Source organism: Apodemus sylvaticus, chromosome 14 (genome assembly GCF_947179515.1).
Source record: "Apodemus sylvaticus chromosome 14, mApoSyl1.1, whole genome shotgun sequence".
Taxonomy (NCBI): Eukaryota; Metazoa; Chordata; class Mammalia; order Rodentia; family Muridae; genus Apodemus; species Apodemus sylvaticus.
This window is the reverse complement of record NC_067485.1, coordinates 17,658,168-17,678,210: the sequence shown is the minus strand read 5'-3', so window position 1 is coordinate 17,678,210 and position 20,043 is coordinate 17,658,168. Positions and strand designations below refer to the sequence as shown.

The window sequence follows — 20,043 nt, the reverse complement described above, 5'->3', positions numbered from 1 at the left end:
TTGGGACGCCACACGCCCCTTCTAGCCTCTCCATGTTCAGGAGGTGTCCCTCAGGCCCGGTTTGTCAAGTGGGGTCTTTGAGGCTCTCTCTGGCTGTCCTGTACCAGGGAAAGGCAGCTTGTGTGAGCCTGGGAAACAGCCATGCTCTTGTCTTTAGTTACCAACTGTGGCCTGGGTGGGGTCACACGTGTGCTCTTTTCCCCCTGACACTCAGTTTGGTGCCAGCCTACCGTGGGCTGGCACTTAGGCATCTCCAAAGTGGCATTCAGCACAGCCCACGGTCAGCAGGGACCCTCTCGGTCACCCAGCAGAAGCTGGCTCCCAGCCCCCACCCCGCTCCTGCTCTTTTTCCCACTGTACCTCCCAGCCCTTTACCCCAGTTTCTTAATGTTGGCCCCGTGCTCTGAGGTGTAAAACCTACCCATACCTGATCCCCTGCAGCCTCTGCCCTCTCTCAGCATCCTTCCCAAGGTCTAGAGTGAGGGGCCAGGGCTTAGTTCCTCAAAACCCCGACTCCCTATCTATTCCTCACTCATAGGAGCGGTAAGCGCCCCTAGAAACTAGGGCCCTAAGACATCACAGAAGCTTCTGCAACCTTGGGTACCCATGTGATGGATGAGAGAAAACACCTATGGGAGAAATGGCCAGATCCCTTTAAAATACTCCAGGAAAGCCGATGTTATGATACGATTCCTGTAATTTCACACAAGAAGCAGAAGCAGAAAGATCAGAAGTTCAAGGTTATCCTCAACTACCTAGTGAGTTTGAGAGTATCCTTTGGCTATAGGGAACTCCGTCTTTAAAAAAAAAGTTCCAGGGGGAAAGCTGAGTGTGCGGGTCCATGTCTGTAGTCCCCGCTACTCGGGAAGCTGAGGCAAGAGAACTGACGGGGCCCAGAACTCACAAACTCAAAACCGAGGGGCACACGACATAAGGGACTGGGTGAGAAGAGTCTGAGAAAGAGCTGTGGAGACTAGAATCCTGTGCAGATAGCATGGGTCTGACCAGGCTGGCTTGGGGCCATAACTCTTGGCACTGTGTCCCTAGTGTGTCCCCCAACGTGGGCTGGCCAGCAGCCACCTGCGTGCCTGGACTTGGCAGCCGGATGTTGGTCAACACATGGCTTAGTTCCTTCTTCATCAAAAGAGGAAACCCCAGATGGGACTAGAGGGGCTCTGTAGTGGCTTCACTGAGGTCAGGCTGTCACCCAAGCCAGATTCCCTGGGCAGGGCGCCTCAGAGAGAGCATGTATCTTCCTCCACCAGGGACCTGTGCTCAGACCTGACCTTTGACCGGGCATTTGATGCCTATGATGAGAAAAGGACCCTTTATGACCTGATCTCTTGGGGGGGGGGTGTCCCGTCCCTCAATACCCATCACCTGGTGAGTGTGTCCCTGGTCTCTCAGCCCTGTCCTCTATGATTCCCCTACACTCAGAGACCCATGCCACCTGCCCCTACCAGCACTTAGCTTGACGCAAGGCCAACACTGATATGCAGAGAACGAGTTACACCTGCTTCATCTCCTGAGGGTCAGGGGCCTCTGCTGGGGCTGGGAGTAATGGGTACGCCTAGTGCTGTGCTTTTTACTATGTGTGTGTGTGGGGGGGGGGTATGTGTAGGCCAAAAGCACTCCAACTTAATTTTTTTGTTGCTTTGGTTTTGAGACAGGGTTTCTCTGTGTAGCCCTGGCTGTCCTGGAACTCACTCTGTAGACCAGGCTGTTCTCAAACTCAGAAATCCTCCTGCCTCTGCCTCCCAAGTGCCGGTATTAAGTGCATGCGGCACCACTATCCGGCTCCAACTTAATTTTTGAGGCAGCATTTCTCAGTAAACTTGGAATCCACTGATTTCTGTTAGACCAGCTGGCCAGCAAGCTCCAGCAATTCTCCTGCCTCAACCTCCCCAGCAATGGAACTGCAGGCACACACCGCCATGCCAAGCTTTGTCCAGAGGTGCTGGGGATCTTGTCCTCATGTTTGCACAGCTGAGCATCTCCCCAGGCCCCTTGCTTCTCATGGGGATGAAGCTCTGGTCTGGCCCAGCCCTCCACCCACCACTGCCCCATCCCGCCTGTGGCAAACAAACACTGGCTGTGTCTGAGCACTGCTAGTTTTATAGGGTGTCCCTGCAGCATTTCTGCCCTCACCACGTGTGCCCTTTAAGAACCTTTTTGGGCACCGAGGCTTGGCTGAGAGAAGGGCCTGTTTTACATGCTGATGTGTTCCTGGCTAGCTGGATGACAGGTGTCTCCTTCTCCCCACATCTGTTACGCTCAGCCTACCCCAGCTCTAATTTCCTGCCTGCCTTCTCCCTTCTGATTTCATGGGATAACTCCATTTTTTATCTTTCATGACTTTCTCTTGTTCCTCCAGATACTTAATTTTGGGAAAACATTGACTCCAGTCCCACTAATCTTGCGGGGCCTCCAGGAAGAACCCCACCTGCTTCTCTCTGCACCCTAGCTCACTGTCCTCTGCCACCACCCACTCCCAGGCCAGGATAACCCCTCCCTCACACCCATGGCACCTGCTGGGTCAACTGCAAAACAGGGCATGAGGATCCTTGAACCACAACCTTGCTCAGTGCCCTGGTGCCCTGGATCCTTGGCAAGACAATACCAAGATCTTATTTGTTATCAGATTAAGATTGTTGAGAGGCTGGGCACAGTGGCAAACACTCATAATCCCAGTGCTTGGGAGGCAGAGGCAGGCAGATCTCTGTGAGTTCAAGGCCAGTCTGGACTACAGAATGAGACCAGACCACATCTCAAAATACAAAAACAAAAGCGGAGGTGGGAGGGTCTAATGGTGATTTAATCAGTGCCTCTCCGAGCTACGCCATGCCATGCGTACTCTCCTGCTGTCTAAATTGGGTCCCCATTCTCTCACTGACAGACGAGGGGCAGAGAACCGAGCGGCGACAGGACAGAACTGTGCCCCTCAGCTCTCCATCTTCCCAGACCCTTCCAGGTGCCAACATCAATAGAAAGCACAACAGGTCCCCTTGTCCCAAGCCCTCATCTGGTCTGAAGGAGGGCATGTGCCCAGGATCCAGCAGAGAGAGCCATGGTCTATGGCTGACTGGGCGCATGGCTAGAGGACCTTGGCAGGTCCCTTGAGCCATCTGCAAAGGGAAAGTGGCACAGCCCGCAGATGCTGACTAGGGAAGGTGGTGCAGCCCGCAGATGCTGACCCAACAGTAACTGGAAAAATGACAGCACACAGGAGCAGAATCAGAACACCCCCAAATCATCAGCCTGGGTTGTGCAAGATGCGGATGCATTTCGGGGCTCCACCCTCGTGTCCCTGTGTCCCTGTGTCCCCACTGACCTGTGTGCTTGCTCAGTATGTCACCACATGGTATCCATTCTACTCCAGAACCCCCTCCACTGGCCCCTTCACCTCAGACTCCTTGTGGTGGGAGGGCTTCTCCACTGTGGATTACCCCTACCATCCTCTTGCCTTCTGGGAGCACTGCCTGAAAAGCACACCCTGTTTTCACTTGAGTGTCCAAGACAGCCTCCAGGAGTCAGGGCATCTTCCCCGGGACCGGAGGGATACACGGAGGATAGATGACAAGGGTTTTCTACTGAGCGACTGGCTTAGTCCTTACAGGAACCTCTAGTGCTGTGGGGTGCTGGCACGCAACCCAAGCTGACCTGTTTTACGAGGGACATCCGGTGAGCAAGTGGCCTGTGGTGCCCCTTGCTTCTTGTTGACTTAACTCACTCTAGGTCACAAGCACCAGATGACAGGATGGCTGGAAGGAAGGGCAGGGTCTGATGGGGATTCTGAGGTCCAGGCAGGAAGTTCCTTTACTGTCTCCTCCATGGGATTCAGAAGTCCTGTGGAGACCCAGCCCAGCAGCAGGCAGCAGCTAAAGCCCAGGGTGTTGAAAGCCTTAGCCTCGGGCTTTGAGTCCAGCTATGGAGTGGAGCTCAAGTGGCTGGGGCACTCTTGGAGGGGTATCCAGGGACAGCCTGCGTCCAGGGGTTGGCAGGCTGAGGACCTCAGCGTAGGAGAAAGTTGTCAATCCTGGGAAGCTAAACAGGCTGACAGTAGGGCATGCTCTCCTGTACAGCCCAAAGGACCAGGGCTCACAGGTCTCTCAGGCATCTCTACAAAAGGACATTTTTTGGGGGGGAGGGGAGTTGAGACAGGGTTTCTCTGTGTAGCCCCGGCTGTCCTGAAACTCACTCTGTAGACCAGGCTGGCCTTGAACTCAGAAATCCACCTGCCTCTGCCCCCCAGAGTACTGGGATTACAGGCATGCAGCACCACCGCCCGGCAGGAAGGACATATTCAATGATGTCAAATGGGACCATTCCCAGAACCTTCCCAGCACCCTAGGTATTCCCAGCCTTTGGCTGACAGAAGCTGGCTTTCAGTGCCCCTTGAAACTCTTTACATTCTAGGGCCAAGTTGAGCTTATCCACACAAGCATCTGTCACTTTCCCCAGGTGACGGATACCTACACGGTGTCACATATTGGGTAACCTTCCAACAAAGTGGTCAGTTCACATGACACTCTGTGGCCATGGTTCTGTGGCAGGGGATTGGTCCATGGAGATGTCACGAGTGGGTACCCAGGGTAGGGCTCCTGTGTTAGAGGGGTGGGGCTTAGACACTAGTAAGTGCATTCCCTGCTTCTGAAACTCTGAGGTGGGGACAGTGACATGATCACTGGGGGCCAGAGCCACCAGTGGTAGCAAATGACTTTAATCCCAGCACATGGGAGGCAAGTGGATCTCTGAGTTCCAGGCCAGCTGGGTGAGTTCCAGGACAGCCAGGGCTACAGAGAGAAACCTTGTCTCAAAACAAAACAAAAACAAATCAAGAAAGAAAGAAACAAGCAGCCTTCCTTCACCTTTGCCTGCAGTTCGCCCATGGCGCAAAGTGGAGCATGTGCACTATACCAGAATCCTCTCCTGTGTTTGCGGCTCTCATGAGCCCATGACCTGAATGGAACCCCTCCCTGGGGGCCCAATACCATGCCCACCTCCTCTCACGTTCGGGTCATTTCAGTTTGAGCCTGTCTGTGTACTTTCCAAACTGTAGCACGTGTGGCTCCGGAAACTCGCTGGAAAACAGACTCATGATGACTCCGCAAGTTCACGATGTTATGTTTCCTCAAAAAAGGCTGGTGTGGAGGAACTGGTGGGGGAGACACTCAAGAACACGCTCTCCGAGCACCCTGGCCCAATCCTGATCCTAACAGACACCCTGCCCCAAACCCATCAGGTGTCCTGACACGTATCCTGTGTCTGGTGTCTTATATGTGTGAGAATGCATGCAAATGGACCTGTGTACCTGCACATGCGGCATACATGTGAGTGACCGTGTACATGTACAGAGCATGAGCATATATGTACATCCAGAGTACTGTGCACACACACACATATGTTTGTATGTGTGCTGAAGTACAGGATGACTTTCTAAGCCAAACTAACCATCTTCGATGATTTGGCTGGGCCTGCTCACAAAAGATGGCACAGCTGGGCTTGTTGACTGACTTTCCTCGTTCAAGGGAGGGGTGGGAGGGGTCACTGTACCCCTCCCTTCAGGAAGCAGCTGCCCTTCCCAACCAGATCTGTCTAATTGCCCATGGTTGCAGATCTAGGAGAGGGGCTTGAGCATACAGATGGGGAAGTTCTAGAAGGAGGCACTGGCTAAGTGTCCTCGGCGAGTCATGCATGCTGGGTACAGACCTTCCAGTGTGGCTGATTTATTTTTTAAAGTGAAGAATAAATTCATTTTTAATTTAAAAATTTTAGTTATTTACTTTATATCCTGACTGATTTCCCCTCCCTCCTCTCTTCCCAGTCCTTCCCCCCTCCTGGCCCCATCCACTCCTCCTCCCTTTCTCTTCAGAAAAGGGCAGGCCTCCCATGGATACCAGTCAGTCTTGCATATAAAGTTGCAGGAAGACTAGGTCCATCCTCTCCTACTGAGGCTAGATGAGGCAGCCCAGTAGGGGGAAAGGGTCCCAAAGGCTGGCAACAGAGTCAGAGACAGCCCCTGCTCCTGCTGTGAGGAGTCCCACCACATGAAGACCAAGCTACACAACTGTTACCCACAGGCAGAGGGCCTAGGTCAGTCCCATGCATGCTCTCTGGTTGGCGGCTCGGTCTCTGTGAGCCCTATGGGTCCAGGTTAGTTGATTTTGTAGGTTTTCCTTGACCCCTCTGGTTCCTTCAATCCTTCCCTCCACACAGTGTGGCTGATTTAATACCTCTGCCCCCACCCCACGCTCCTGCCCATAACTCCTCACTCTTTCCCCTATAAATCAGTCTGATCAACTCATTAGCTCTCCAAAGTGAACTTAGTGGAACCGTACATTGGTCCGTTTCGGGGAGGTCAGAAGAAGGAACTGGTGTGGCTTATATCCCCCTCGGGGAAGGAATCTTCGTGAAGATGTGGATAAAGGTGTGTGTGCTCTAATGTGTTGAGAATAACCCATGTGTTGTACACAAGCGCTCATGGGATACCTTCATGTTGGCCTCTTTTCTGCTGTGTGGCCTTGGCTCTGACCCATTATTTTCTCATCTATAAGATGAGGGTAGTTATAGGATCCCAGGCATCTAGTAGTAGTGGAAGGCTAGAGGGTCCTCCCCAACCCCCATCCCAGCCCTGGTCAGTGTAATTCATACACTAAGGCAGGAGAACCCTGGAGAGGAGGGGTCAGAGATGGAAGCCAAAGGCAGAGCATCCACCTGTGAGCTTTGTGTGTTCACCCTCCCGGCATCCACATGGGACCTTCCCTGAACAGGATGGATATAAGTCCTCAGTCAAGGGAACGACACAGAGACCCTGAATCTAGGATTCAGGAACAGCTGGATAAGGTCCCAGAAAGCTGTGTGAAGAACCAGGGCAGAGAACCTCAAACGTACCACAACTTTTTTCATCTCTAAAAGGCCTAGAGGGGTCTATGAACTGCTTGTTCTGTCTAGATGCCTTCCACCTGGGCAGGGTGGTCTGTGGGTCAGTGACAAGGACTGTGTTTCCTAAGGTGCTGCACACAGCTGAGGCCTGGTGTCCAGTCACACCCAGCCATCTGTGACAGCACTGATCCCATGTCCACACTGGATATTAACTAGGATCTGGCTTCAAGGGCTCAGCTCCATTATGACTTTACCTTCCAGGACATGGTGGCTCAACAGGGTGTGGAGGAGCTGAGACTTGGTGTTGGGACAGTGACCACCAGGCAGAGGGCAGGGACCCAGAGAGACTGACAGACAGACACCCCAAGAACTGACATGACAGGCAGATACAGCTGGAACATTTAATATTAAGCACCTTATAGAGTGAAGGTGATGTGTTCTCGTAGAAATTATAAATAATGAAAAATAAGTATTTAGAAAAAGAAGTACAGGCCCCCACAGTGGGCAGCCAGGGGATTCTTTGGTTAAGCAGCAAGTAAGGCCCAGGGTCTGGGTTCGTCAGAGTCCTCCGAGGTCGTCCGCCAGGAAGGCCAGCAGGTAGCGGCTGACATGCCGATCAATGATGACAGGTGAGAAGGCGAGTATGCGCCGGGTCCCGGGCATCACTTTGGGGTCTGGAAGATGAAGGGAAGGAATGGCAACCCACGGGGCAGCCATGAAGGGGGCTCTGTCCTGGACACCTCTGGATTGAATCAGTCACGGCAACGATCCTGCCTCTACCTCCCACTCACATGTGGTCTTCACATTTGGGTTCAAAGATCAGAACTGGCTCTGACCCCCAGAGACCATAAGCTCCTGCCTGGGTGCCTTGGGCCTTCAGGATACAAGCCCATACCGCCCTATCCCCAAAGGTAGAGCCGGTGAGGCCGGCAGCAAGCTTCAAGCCTCAGCAGGGTTGGGCGTGTAAGGGCTGTGATACCACAGATCAGGAGATCAAGTCTCATCGGGGAGATAACCCTAAGATGGCAGACCCTCAGCTCCTCTTGTTAATAAGCTGTCATTCTCTGGTCCCCATCATTCGCTTAGGGGCTTCAAGGTGGCTGGCACTCACCTGGCGGGCAGCAGTAGAGGAGAAGGGCCAGGCCCGCTGCCAGGCCCAGGCCGGCCAGGAAGCTCATGGGTCCTGGGGAGAAAGCAGTGTAAGTGGCCTGATCCAGTTGGTGAGCACCACAGGGGCTTGTCCCCTAACAGAAAGCCCTTGGGACACAGACAGAGCCCTGAGGGAAAAGGGAAAAGAAAGAAGGCGGTGGGGGCGTTACCCCTGTCACTCAGCTCGCGGCTCTCGAGGGCCCAGTCCAGCTCTCTGCAATCTGAGTTCTCTGGAAACAAAATCACAGAGCGTGGTTAGTAGAGGGCTGAGCTGAGAGTGGCGTTGTCCCCAAGGAAGCCCAAGGCAGTCTCTGACTCCTGAGGATGCTGGGCTCACTCGTGGCCGCGGCACTGGGTGCTGTGGGCAGGCCCAGTTGGTGGTATAGTGAGGTCAGCTCTTCAGAGGACACTGCGTAAATCTGGGTTTCCTTTGGTCCAGTTTCTAGGACATCACAGGTGTGGAATAGGCCAGAGTGTCCTGTTTGCCTTAAGTCACCAAATGCAGGACAAATATCCACCATCAAGAACTTTTCCCTAGATGTCCCCACAGGGTTAGCAGGCAGATGATGTGCCACACAGGCCCCAGGGGAACCTAGGAACCATAAAAGGTTCCAGTGGGGATGGGGCTCGGCTCCAGCAGGGTTCTGAAGAACCCAGTGAAATGCTTTCAGAGGAGGGGGGAGGGCGAGCCTGTTCACTCTGTCCGCCAGTGTCCACACCGGCATGTGAGGTCTGGGAAAGATTCCTTGGGATCAGAGACCCCACCTAGAGTCCCAGCTGAGCTCATGGGCAGAGCCACCTCATCTATTTGACTGGTGCAGCATCTCCTCCCAGTTTTCTGAGCAGAGAAACTTGGAATTGAGCCACCACACAGGCCCTGCTGTGAAATCCAGGTCCCAGCAGCTCCAGTGACCACCCCCGCCCCAGACCTTTGCAACCTACATATCACCTAGGGTGTTGAGATCACAATCTCTCTTACTATACAAAGTCCCCACATAAACAGACTGGAGGGAACAAAAGCAGAAGACTTGGGGTCTGCTGTGGGCGTGGTCACGCTCCACTGAGATGGCCAAGGAGCACAGGGACATAAGAATGAGGTTGCTATGAACTTAGAAATGAAGACTCAAGCCGGGCGGTGGTGGCGCATGCCTGTAATCCCAGCACTTGGGAGGCAGAGGCAGGCGGATTTCTAAGTTCAAGGCCAGCTTGGTCTACAGAGTGAGTTCCAGGACAGCCAGGACTACACAGAGAAACCCTGTCTCGGAAAAAAAAAAAAAAAGAAAGAAAGAGAAAAAAAAAAAAAAGAAATGAAGACTCAGCCATGGCACACAACGGGAGGCAGACTGGCTCCGTGGAAGGGTGGCTTCTATGTGAAAGCTAGCACGGGGAGGGGAGCGAGCGTCAGAAAGGGAGGAGGACAGAGGGGGAGGCAGACCAATATGCCAGCCTGTGCTATTCTCCCTGGGTGATCTCCGAGGAGGGACAGGGAAGGGGGGAGATGCCCAGGCTGGGCATGAGGCACTGAGGGCCTCCATGCCGCCAACAGTTGACCTGGTGCTGTCCCTGGTGAGTGTGGAACGCTGTAGGTAGGGATAAGGGGTAGGACTTACGAGGAGTGTAGCGGCTGGGCAGGTGGCTGTGCAGGGGCTGGGCATGGATGTAGAGAGCTCGGTAAAATTCCTGACAGTGCCGCTCCCCACGCTGCTGTAGGTGGCTCAGGAGGTCACAGAGCCGTACACGCAGGGATGCCTTGGGGTTCCGGAACTAGGGGCAGAAGAAAGGGTAGGCTGGAGGGGACAGCTGTGAGGCACAGCACTCAGGACCCCAGCCTCAGAGCCGCAGACCTCAGAGTCCTCACAGCCCTCATATACGCCCAACACTGCAGCAGTCAGTTAGAGGCTAAGCCTTGGCTAATACTTGTGTCTCCAGGGCAACGGGCTGGAAGAGGTCACCGAGAGGGCAGGGTGTGGGGGACATCACCCTAAGTAATAAGACCCAATGTAGCTTCTCCCCATGCGACCTCTGTGAGTCACTTCAACCCTCTGGGAGTCAGTTCTTGTAAAAGGGAAACAATCCCACATAGTGGGGTTGTTACAGAGCACGGGTAACGGCATACGTGACAATTGTATTATTTCTCAGCTTGTGGGGACATGAGTCTAGTATTTCAAAAGCCAACTGAGAAAAGAACAGTTTCTTCTGCTGTGGTAGTGAAGGTCAGTGGACGGACCACTTGGCACCAAGCCCAGAACCAGAAGGCTGTGGTCTGGTGCTGACCCCTGGTGGCGACAGCTGAAAACTGGCCAGAGATAACAGAAGCCTGCAGGGCCTATGAGAGGGGACTTCCCCCTTTTCCATAGGAACTTCAGAGGCTTCTGTGCCACAATGTGGTGAATTTGAGCCTGTCACTGTGCGGCTCACGCTGTAAGTGTCTGAGTTGACAGGCAACCTGAGTTGACTCTGCTTCTGTCCAGCCCAACTTTGCTGCTTTGAGACAACCTCCCAGAAAGGAATCACTGGTGTTTCCCCAGAAGGGATGACCCCCAAAGGGCTAGTGGGTCCCTGGCCTTCAGTGTCCTGTTCAGTTCCTCCAGTCTTGGCAGACTGCCAGAGACATGCACTGAAACTTGTGTGGGGGCAAGGCCCAAATTTCATCCCTTGTCCCCAAGCCCAGGGCTTCTCAGGGTCCTTTTTTCAGGCCTGGAGAGACAAGGCAGGATCAGTCCTTGTCAAACCCCAAGACAAACCCCGGGGACAAATGCTATTATTGCTCAGCTTGTATGGACGTGAGTCTAGTATTTCAAAAGCCAACTGAGGTTAGGGTTAGGGTTGGGGTTAGGGTTAGGGTTAGGGACTGCATCTGAAATGCCATCTTTGGCAGAACTATTTTGGTGTCAGTAGCTGTGACCCCCGAGGCCTTGGTTGCCCCCTCTGTAAAATGGGGTGATGACTCCAGCTATTTGTAGGGCTATAGGTGAGAACTGGGAATGGTCCAGAAAGGATGTGCTTGGTAGCTCGTCACCTGGCTCAGGTGTGGCAGGCGTGCCCCAGTCTCTGAGCCAAGTGGAATAGCACACTTATGTCACAGATTGGGTGCTGAAGCTCTCTGTGGGACCAGCCTCCCTCGAGTCTGCCTGGCCAGGCAGGCCAAGCTTGGCTGTGGGTGGGGCCAGCCTTCACTGCCCACCTAATACAGGCTGGGCCTTTTGGCCTTACAAACACAAGGAAGAATGAAGAGGAAAACGGTGAGCCATCACTTCCTGTGACCCTCTGGAAGACACAGAGCAAAGAGCCACGGTGTGGTCCCAGACTGTGAGTATACGAGTGTGTATGTGTATGTGTGGGGGGAAATGGGTGCTTGCCCATGGGTGAATGCAGAGGCCAGATTGTGTCAGATTGCTTTCCTCAATGACTCTGCACCTTACTTTTTTTGAAATACAGTCTCTCACAGAACCTGGAGTTCACCATTTTGGCTAAACAGTTTGTCCGCAAACCCCTGGGCTCTTGCCTGTCTGTGTCTGCAAGGGTTACAGGTTCAGGAATGCAAATTCAAGTCCTTGTGTTCACACTGAAATCATTTTGCCAGCTGAGCCATATACCCAGCTCCAGGTCCCAGACTTGTGGTCCCTCCTTCCTCCGCACCCTCCTATTCTTATGTCATCGTGTGTTGTCATGTGTGATGGCTAATTTTATATCGGCTTGACACAGGCTAGAGTCATCTGAGAGGAGGGAACCCCAACTGAGAAATGCCTCTATAAGATTAGGCTGTAGGCAAGCCTGTAGGGCATTGATGGGGAGGGCCCAGGCCACTGTGGGTGGTGCCAGCCCTGGATTGGTGGTCCTGGGTTCTGTAAGAAAGCAGACTGAGCAAGCCATGATGAGCAAGCCAGTAAGTAGCGCCCTCCATGGCCTCTGCCTTAGCTCCTGCCTCCAGGGTCCTGCCCTGTTTGGGTTCCCATCCTGACTTCCTTTCGTGACAGACTACGGATGTGGAAATATAAGTCAAATAAAACCTTTCCTTCCCAACCTGCTTTTGGTCCTGGTGTTTCATCACAGCAATTGAAACCCTAACTAAGACACTGTGCGTCACCAACTGCCACCTTCTCATAACTCTGGAAGGGACCAGCAGCCACAAGAACATCTAAGACTGAGGCACAAAGATCTGATGATCTGAGACCTCGAGGACTGGCCCAAGCCCAGGTGACTCCTGCGAGCTCCTGAGGCGTCTCCTGAGACAGCAATCCAGGGCCTGTGGCGATTATCCCAGCTCCGAGAGGAGACACCCAAGAGGTTCCCTGGTCCCGCTCACCCCTCGGCACCTTTTCGGCCTCCTTGTTGGTAAGGATTTGTGGGTAGTAACGGTTCAGCTGGAGGATGATCCTGTCTACTTGCTGCTCACTCAGGCGACCCTGTCCTGTCAGGAAAGGAGTATCCTGTACCAGCCGGTCACAGTAGGTCTGATCTGGAACACATGTGGATAGCGTGAGGTGAGCCAGCACAACCTCACCAAAGATGGCACCCTTGGCGCTAACCAGGCAGCCCACACCTGCTGGAAGGGCAGCAGTCTCTCTGGAGGGTGCCTCTATAATTTTCATGTTAACTACCAAGAAGATATCTATACAAAATACACAAAATAGATAAGAGAATCAAAATGTTACCACAAGAAAAAAAAATAAACAAAGGAAATCAGTAAAGGTAAAAATGAGGGTTGAAAAAGCTAAAAGACCTGCAAAACACAAATAGAGATAAATCTTTCGTCATCAACAATTACTTTAAATGCAAATAGGTTGAACTCTTTAATCAGTGGGTGAAGATTAGCAGAATGGCCTTAAATACTGACAATGCTTATTACAGAGCTAAACACACAAGTCAGCTGAAAGTGAAAGGAATTAAAAAGACATTCCACATAGGCAACTCTGACCTTTTGACATTCAACATGGGAAGTCATCTACAAACGTTATGTTTAAAAACAACCTCATAATGCTGTAAGCAAGTTTCTGATTTTGTATTGGGCTATATAGTCATAGTTGTCTGCAGACACAACCTACCACAGGTGGCCCTCAGGTGTCAGGCTGGACACACTTGATTGTGAACAGAAACCAAAACAGAGTAGGCATAGCTGTATTAGTATCAGACAAAATATATGTTAAGTCAAAACTGGTACAAGAAATTAAAAAAAAATACCCAGCATATGTGAATAAAAAATTAATTTATCAGGAATATGTAACAACTATAAACACATAAACACTTAGATTCAGAGCCCCAAATATGAGGAAATATTGGTGGAACTGAAGGGAGAAACAGACAGCTCTATCATATTTAGAGACATTAATATGCCACTTTAAACAACAGAAAACCAGATAAGATCAGTAAGGAAACGGAAGACTTCCCGTCCTGTCAACTGTACCTAAAAGTCACACACAAAACAAACTCCCCAGTAATAAAAAAAACCCACACTTTTCCCACGTGCATACTAAGCATACTTTAGATCACAAAACAAGCAGATCCCAGGCCACAAAATAAATCCTCATATATTTAAAAGCATTTAAATCAAATGCTGTTTTCTGATCACGTGACAAGAAGCGAGGAATCAATACCACCAGAGTTCACAAATCTGTGGGAATTCAACTACTAATACGTTAAAATGAAACCACAAAATAAACTGAAAACAACGCTGGGACAAATGAGAAACAAACTCAGCAAATGGAAGGGAGGGGGCAGGCAGGCGAGCCTGTGGGGGGGAGGGGGCAGGCAGGCGTGCCTGGGGGTGGGGGGAGAAACAAGGGCCACAAAGAGAAAGCTGGGCCAGGTGTGGCAACACTTCAATCCCACCACTCTGGAGACAGAAGCAGGTAGACTGCTGTGGGTTTGAGACCCCCTTAATCTATATAGAGTCGAGGCTAGCTGGAGTTACATAGTGCACAGTGGGACCTTGTCTTAAAAGAAAAAAGGTAAATATTCTAACGTTACACCTCAGCCAAATTGTAAGGGAAAGAGGGAGAACACTAGAAAAGCCAAACACAAAGTTAACAGAAGAAGAGAATAGCACCAGCTGGACTGAAGATAACAGAGTGGACATTAAGTATAGAGAAAAATCAACAAAATCAAAGTTTATGCATTGAAAGGGTCAACAGAATTAACAGATATTTAGCTAGACTGGTAAAAAATGGCTCAGACTACTAATGTCAGAGATGACAGAGGGTGGCCAGGTACGGTGACAGACATCTGCATCACGGAATGCCAAGGCAGAACGATTATGAGTTCAAGGCTAGTCTAGGCTAAATAATGTGAGACCAAAGACAAAAACAAAAAATAAAACAGCAGCAGCAAGCAAGACAAAGGAAGAAGAACCCGGGAAGGAGATGGCTCAGCTGGGCTTGGAGCTGTACACAGGTGTGGGGGCCAGAGTTAAATCTTCAGAGCCCAGGACCTCAGGAGTGTTGGCATTTCCCTGTAACCCCAGCACTGAGGAGGTTAACATAGGCAGATCCCTGAAGCTCACTAGACATGGAGTCTAGCTGAACTGGTGAACTCTAGGACCCTGCCTCAAAAGTGAAGCTGGAGACTGGGGAATGCCCAGCAGCTTGTGGACCATCTAGCCTGGCACACTTAGCAGTGAACAACAGAAGAGAGACATCTCAAACAAGGTAGAAGGTGAGGACAGCCACCAAGGTTGTCCTCTTATTTACACACACACACACACACACACACACACACACACACACACACACACACACATACACACACACATGTGCATAGACGCACATACACACGTACAGATACACACGTATACACATATACACATATACACACATACATACTCACATATATATACACATACACATATACACACATACACACATACACATATTCATACATACACACATACACACATATAGACACATACACATATACACACATAAACACATATACAGACATATACACATACACTAACACTTATACACACATAAATACACACATATATACACGCATACACATATACACACATACACACATACACATATTCACACATACACACATACACATATACACACATATACACATACACATATACACACATAAACACATATACAGACATATACACATACACTAACACATATACACACATACATACACATACATACATTCACAATACACATATATATACATACACTAACACATACACATACATACATTCACAATACACATATATATACATACACTAACACATATACATACATATATACACATACATACATTCACACATACACATATATACACATACACACATATACACACATACACACACACACACACACACACCACAAGATGTGGGGAGAAAGACGAGCTAGGTTGAGACAGAAGGGCCTCCAACTTCAAGGTCTGCTTAGGCAATTTAGTGAGGCCCTACGTCAAGATAAAAAACTTACGATACAATTCAGTGGTAGAGAGCTTGCCTAGCACGCACAAGGTCCTGGGTTCAGTCCTCAGCACTGCAAGGGATAAATAAACTGGCAACACGGAATGGTGTGGAGGAGCCTTAAGCACGCTTTGCTCAGTGAAAGAGCTTGTCTGAGAAGCCCCAGACCTTATGGCTCTAATTACACCAGGCTGCAGAGAAGGCAATACCAAGCAGACAATGAAATCAGTGGTTGCCAGGCATGAGGAGGGAGGGAGAGAGGAAGGGATGAGCAGGCCACAGGGGAGTGTTAGGCAGCGAACTATTCAGTACGAGGGCATAAAATATTTGTCAAAGCCCATGGAATGTCCAACACATGGAGGGAACACTAATGCAGATTCTGGGCTTCAAGGAATGATAAGAAGTGGATAGAAAACAGTAATGACGTGAGGCAGGGGTGGGGAGTCCATTTCCCCAATCTTCAGTCAACAGTCCCCAAAATAAAGCCCAGAGCTAGGCAGTGTACACCTGCAGTCCTAGTTACTGGAGAAGCTGAGGCGGCCTGGGCGACAAAGAAATAGAATAGAAAAAGAAAAAGAAATAGACTAGAAATAAATGAAAAAATACGTCTATTAGGAAAACTTATTTGGAAAATTCCATTGTTGATGTTTGTGGAAAAACTGGGGCAGGAGAAGGGAGTCACAGAAATCAGAGCCACCCTGAGCTGGGACAGACTACTTAAGGAGCCTAAAGGAGCTTTCTGCATCACAGAACCATCTAGATGCTGCCTGGCTAATGCTTACACAGCTGCAGGCCGCACGTACGTGTGTGTGTGTGTGTGTGTGTGTGTGTGTGTGTGTGTGTGTAGGGGAGGCTCACTGGTTAAGAACACACGTTACTCTTGGCGAGAACATGGTTGACAGCTCCAGTTCCAGCGTATCTGCTGGCTTCTTCTGACCTTCTTGGCACCAGGCCCACACATGGTACACATACATGCAAGTATGCAAATACTCACAGGCAAAAAATAAATCTGAAAGCAAGTGTATGTATCTGCTTCCAATTGGATTAGACCTTTATACGGTAGATTGGGTTTTTACAAATAGGGTCACCATGTCAGGAAAGGTGAGACCTGGCCCTGGCTTCATCCCGGGGTTTGGGATCAACAGGCTGCCTCGCTCACATCTCCGTTCCCCTACCACTTCCTCCTAGCTGCTCTGACTCCTGACTCCTGACTCCTGCAACCTCCCATCTCTGAAGGTGGCTTTGTGGGGTCCTGGCCAACCCAGGTGGGCACAGCCCATCAAGATGCTTCCCCTATGCCAGGAACTTGGGGGTGTGACATTGGGTGCTGCATTCATCAAAGACCCCATAAGCACACCCTTGGCCCAGGAAGCTACTCCCAAGAGATTAGGTATAGGGCTGTCCTGGTTGAAAGCCATCGTTTCCCCAAGGCCCACATTTGACTCATCGGCCATTCCATCCCTGTCTGAGGCCATCTGCACCGCCTCACCATGGCAGCTGGAGACTGGGGATACTGGCCCAGGCCCCTGACAGTGTGTATAGGAGACAGACTTCAGCCCAGGGACACCCAGCGACTTACCCGTTGCCAGGTGCTCCCATACCTGCAGCTTCTCGTTAAAGAGTTCAAATGAACAACACCGAGCTAACTCACAGAACGACCCACAGGGCAGACATTTTGTGGTTCTATTTATACCTACCTATAACCTCCATCCTCCCACCGGCTCTGCAACTGCCCCACTTTCAGAGAGGAGAATGAAGGACAGCGCAGAAGGTTATAAGGCGGCCATCAGCCTGGAGGTAACAGCCACGCTAGGACTGCTATTTGACTTTCTGCTTCTGTCATTTACATATGAATCACTGTGAATTCAAGGCTCTGTTCTCTTCCAGACAGGAGCAGGCCAAGGCTGTCCCACTCTACAGTGTGCCAGGGTGTCCAAGGCTACACACACAGTAGGCACTCACTGAAGAATTCTGGAATGAGTGGGCTTCAGTCCAAGGTCCAAGGCGAGGCGAGGTCTGCTGGTGGATAGCAGCCTCCTCCTACCCTGAGAGCCACTAGCCAAGACGGAACTCTGCTGCCCACAAGTCATGAGTCACAGGAGCTCTGAGTCACCTGCCATGGGTGGCCCAGCCCAGGGCTGTGGCCAGCAGCTTTAGGGCAATGTACGTCCTGTCTTCCTGTGGCTCTTAGAAGCTGCTCATATAACCACACAGAGGCAGCCCCTGGGTGTAACAGAAATCCAGGCAAGACTCTGCCTGGATACCAGGCTCCGGTAAACAAGGCCAAAAAACCGCCTTTACTAGATAAAGATAGATCACTCTGTGCAGAATCTTTGAGCCTTTGCCTGTATCTTCTCTCCCTGACAACTGGTCCCAGAAACTTGCCCCTGTTACCTCATCTTCAACTTCTGCAGCCCAGGCCTAAGCCCTCATTCTGGCACTTGGGACCCTGAAGCAGCTGGTCCCACCTGCCCTTACTCTGCCCCCAGGGTCCCAGAGCCTTCCGTTTGCAGCTCACAACCAGAGTCAGGACCCACACAGCAGGCTGGGAATGCCTGGTTGACTCCTGCCCAGCTTATTTAGTCCCCTTCTAAAAATTCACCATTGTCCTGGGGTCCAGAACTTGGGCCTCAATTGCCCGCTGAATCACTCCCAGAAGCCCTTGACATAGTACTTGGTTTGGCTTAGATCACTCACTCCATGGGATGCTACCTATTCTGTGAAGATACAACTTTCAGTATCCATATAGCCACCAAACACACACACACACACACACACACACACACAAAGACTAATGTGTATGGCAGACCCCCTGCTGGCGCACTAGGGCACTGAGCCAAGAAGAAAGGATCTGTGGCCCCAGGGCTGCCCATCCAACCCTCTCAGGCTTCTGCTTTTCAGTCCCTATCTCCCACTAGGGCTGCTCAGAGGAGTCAAAAAGCCAACAAGTAGACAGACAGCAGAGGGGAAACAGTTCCATTGCCACAGTCAGGGCCTGGCTGTGTCATTCTAGCCAAAAGCCCCGCCCACCCCTTACACATACACACATCAACTGTCTGTTCTCCTGGAGATGGGTGCCTCATTCTCCATGGGCATCCTATCCTATCTCTGCAGTGGGCCCTTGGAGGCCAGCGCAGCCTGTCCCACACATCCTGATGAACTTACTGGAGAAAGCCAGAGGCAGGGCAGGGCCCAGGCAAGAATGCTGAGGCCAAGGCTCCCATTCTGCTCCTACCACTGATCAGCAGGGTGGTCTGGGGACACTCACCCAACATGAGATTTTTATCTCTCCATTTCTACACAGGCATGATAATATTCCTTATGCCCCACGCGGCCATTCTGAACAAGAGTGTATATTTTGGGCTCAAAACAGGCTCTACACATAATGCTCACAAATTGCAAAACAAGAAGCACCTGGAAGATGGGGTCTCCTCTAACCTGTTCTAGAAGTCACCAGATTGCGGCCAGTGAGGTCTTATTTTGTGCATGACCAATGCTGACTCCAGTTTAGAGACCCCTGGGACTTCTGGGGTTACCTCGACTCTTTGGGCTATCCCCAGGTGAACCCTGCCATATGAAGTATAAGAGACTCCCAGATGTGGAAGCTACCACGTTCCCTGGGCTCTATGTCAGCCGGGGTCCCTCGCTGACTCATCCTCGCAGCATTCTTTTACAGGGATAACTTAGCACTGTAATGTCACTGTGTTCCTCTGGGATCAGGAATAATGTGCGTGAGTCCCCAGAGCAAAGAGCTGGGGCAAACAAGCCAGCCTGGAGAACTGGGATCCAATTGTTGGTTCCGAATTCTCTAGACCCATCTAGAGCGGGAAACAGGGGCGTCTCCCTGGTACCACAAGCTACCCAGATTTGCAGCGCTGGTCCCGCCTCCAAAGGAGACGTGAGCAATCGGCGCTCTAAAGTCTCAGCAGACTGGCGATGAGCACCATTTCCCTCTCTCAGATCCATCCCGTCCCGGGACACCGCCTGGCTCCGCAGGTGCAGCCCTGCAGTGCACCGGGTGAGCGCTCACCTGCTTGCTCTGCCTCCTTGACCCGCGACGGCCCCCCCACTCCGTACCCGAGACCCCCTGGCGCTCCTGGCCCGCCGCGCAGAGCCCGGGACACCCCGCCGCCGCGCGCCTCTTACGCCCGCGTCGCCGGCGGGAGCTGACGCCAAGGTCACTCGGCTCCCGTCGCCCTCCTGGCCCTGCGCCCACCTGTCATGGCGGAGGACACGGCGCCGCCCCGTCGTCCTCGGCTGTCCGCCGCCGGGCCCGAGGCTCCGGTGACCGCCGCCCCGCAGGCCTGGCCCTAAGTCCCGCCTCTTCCCTCTAGGCCCCGCCCAGGGACGACATCTTAACCCCAAGCCCATCCCTCCAATTAGCCACGCCCCTTTCCGTACGGAGCTTTGGGGACGCATCTGCAGTGGAACAGCCGGGGCTCTAAACAACTTCCCTTACTCTAAACCAGGCATTCCAGAGAGCCCCGCCCCCGAGGAGCTTCACCCTTAGCGAAGCCGAGAGTCTCGTTCCAGCCAGCATCTAAGTGACCTAGCAGAGAAGTTCAGTACCGGAGTCTTTATCTGGACCAGAGAAC

The 20,043-nt window shown here is 51.6% G+C and overlaps 1 protein-coding gene across 2 annotated transcripts; it reads right to left on the bottom strand.

Annotated features, from left to right (window-relative positions):
- Positions 1–7,269: 7,269 nt before the first annotated feature.
- Positions 7,270–19,829, bottom strand: Card19 (caspase recruitment domain family member 19). 2 transcript variants are annotated; one of them, XM_052156870.1, is made up of 6 exons: positions 19,665–19,789; positions 12,348–12,490; positions 9,642–9,795; positions 8,202–8,261; positions 7,994–8,065; positions 7,270–7,556 (listed from the first exon to the last, which is right to left on the bottom strand). In XM_052156870.1, exons 1-6 carry the CDS (start codon positions 19,669–19,671, stop codon positions 7,441–7,443), a joined length of 552 nt encoding a protein of 183 aa, XP_052012830.1. In that variant the 5' UTR covers positions 19,672–19,789; the 3' UTR covers positions 7,270–7,440. The 2 variants fall into 2 exon arrangements, with proteins under 2 accessions (XP_052012830.1, XP_052012831.1); XM_052156871.1 differs by lacking the exon at positions 8,202–8,261 and having other exon boundaries at positions 19,665–19,829.
- Positions 19,830–20,043: the final 214 nt, after the last annotated feature.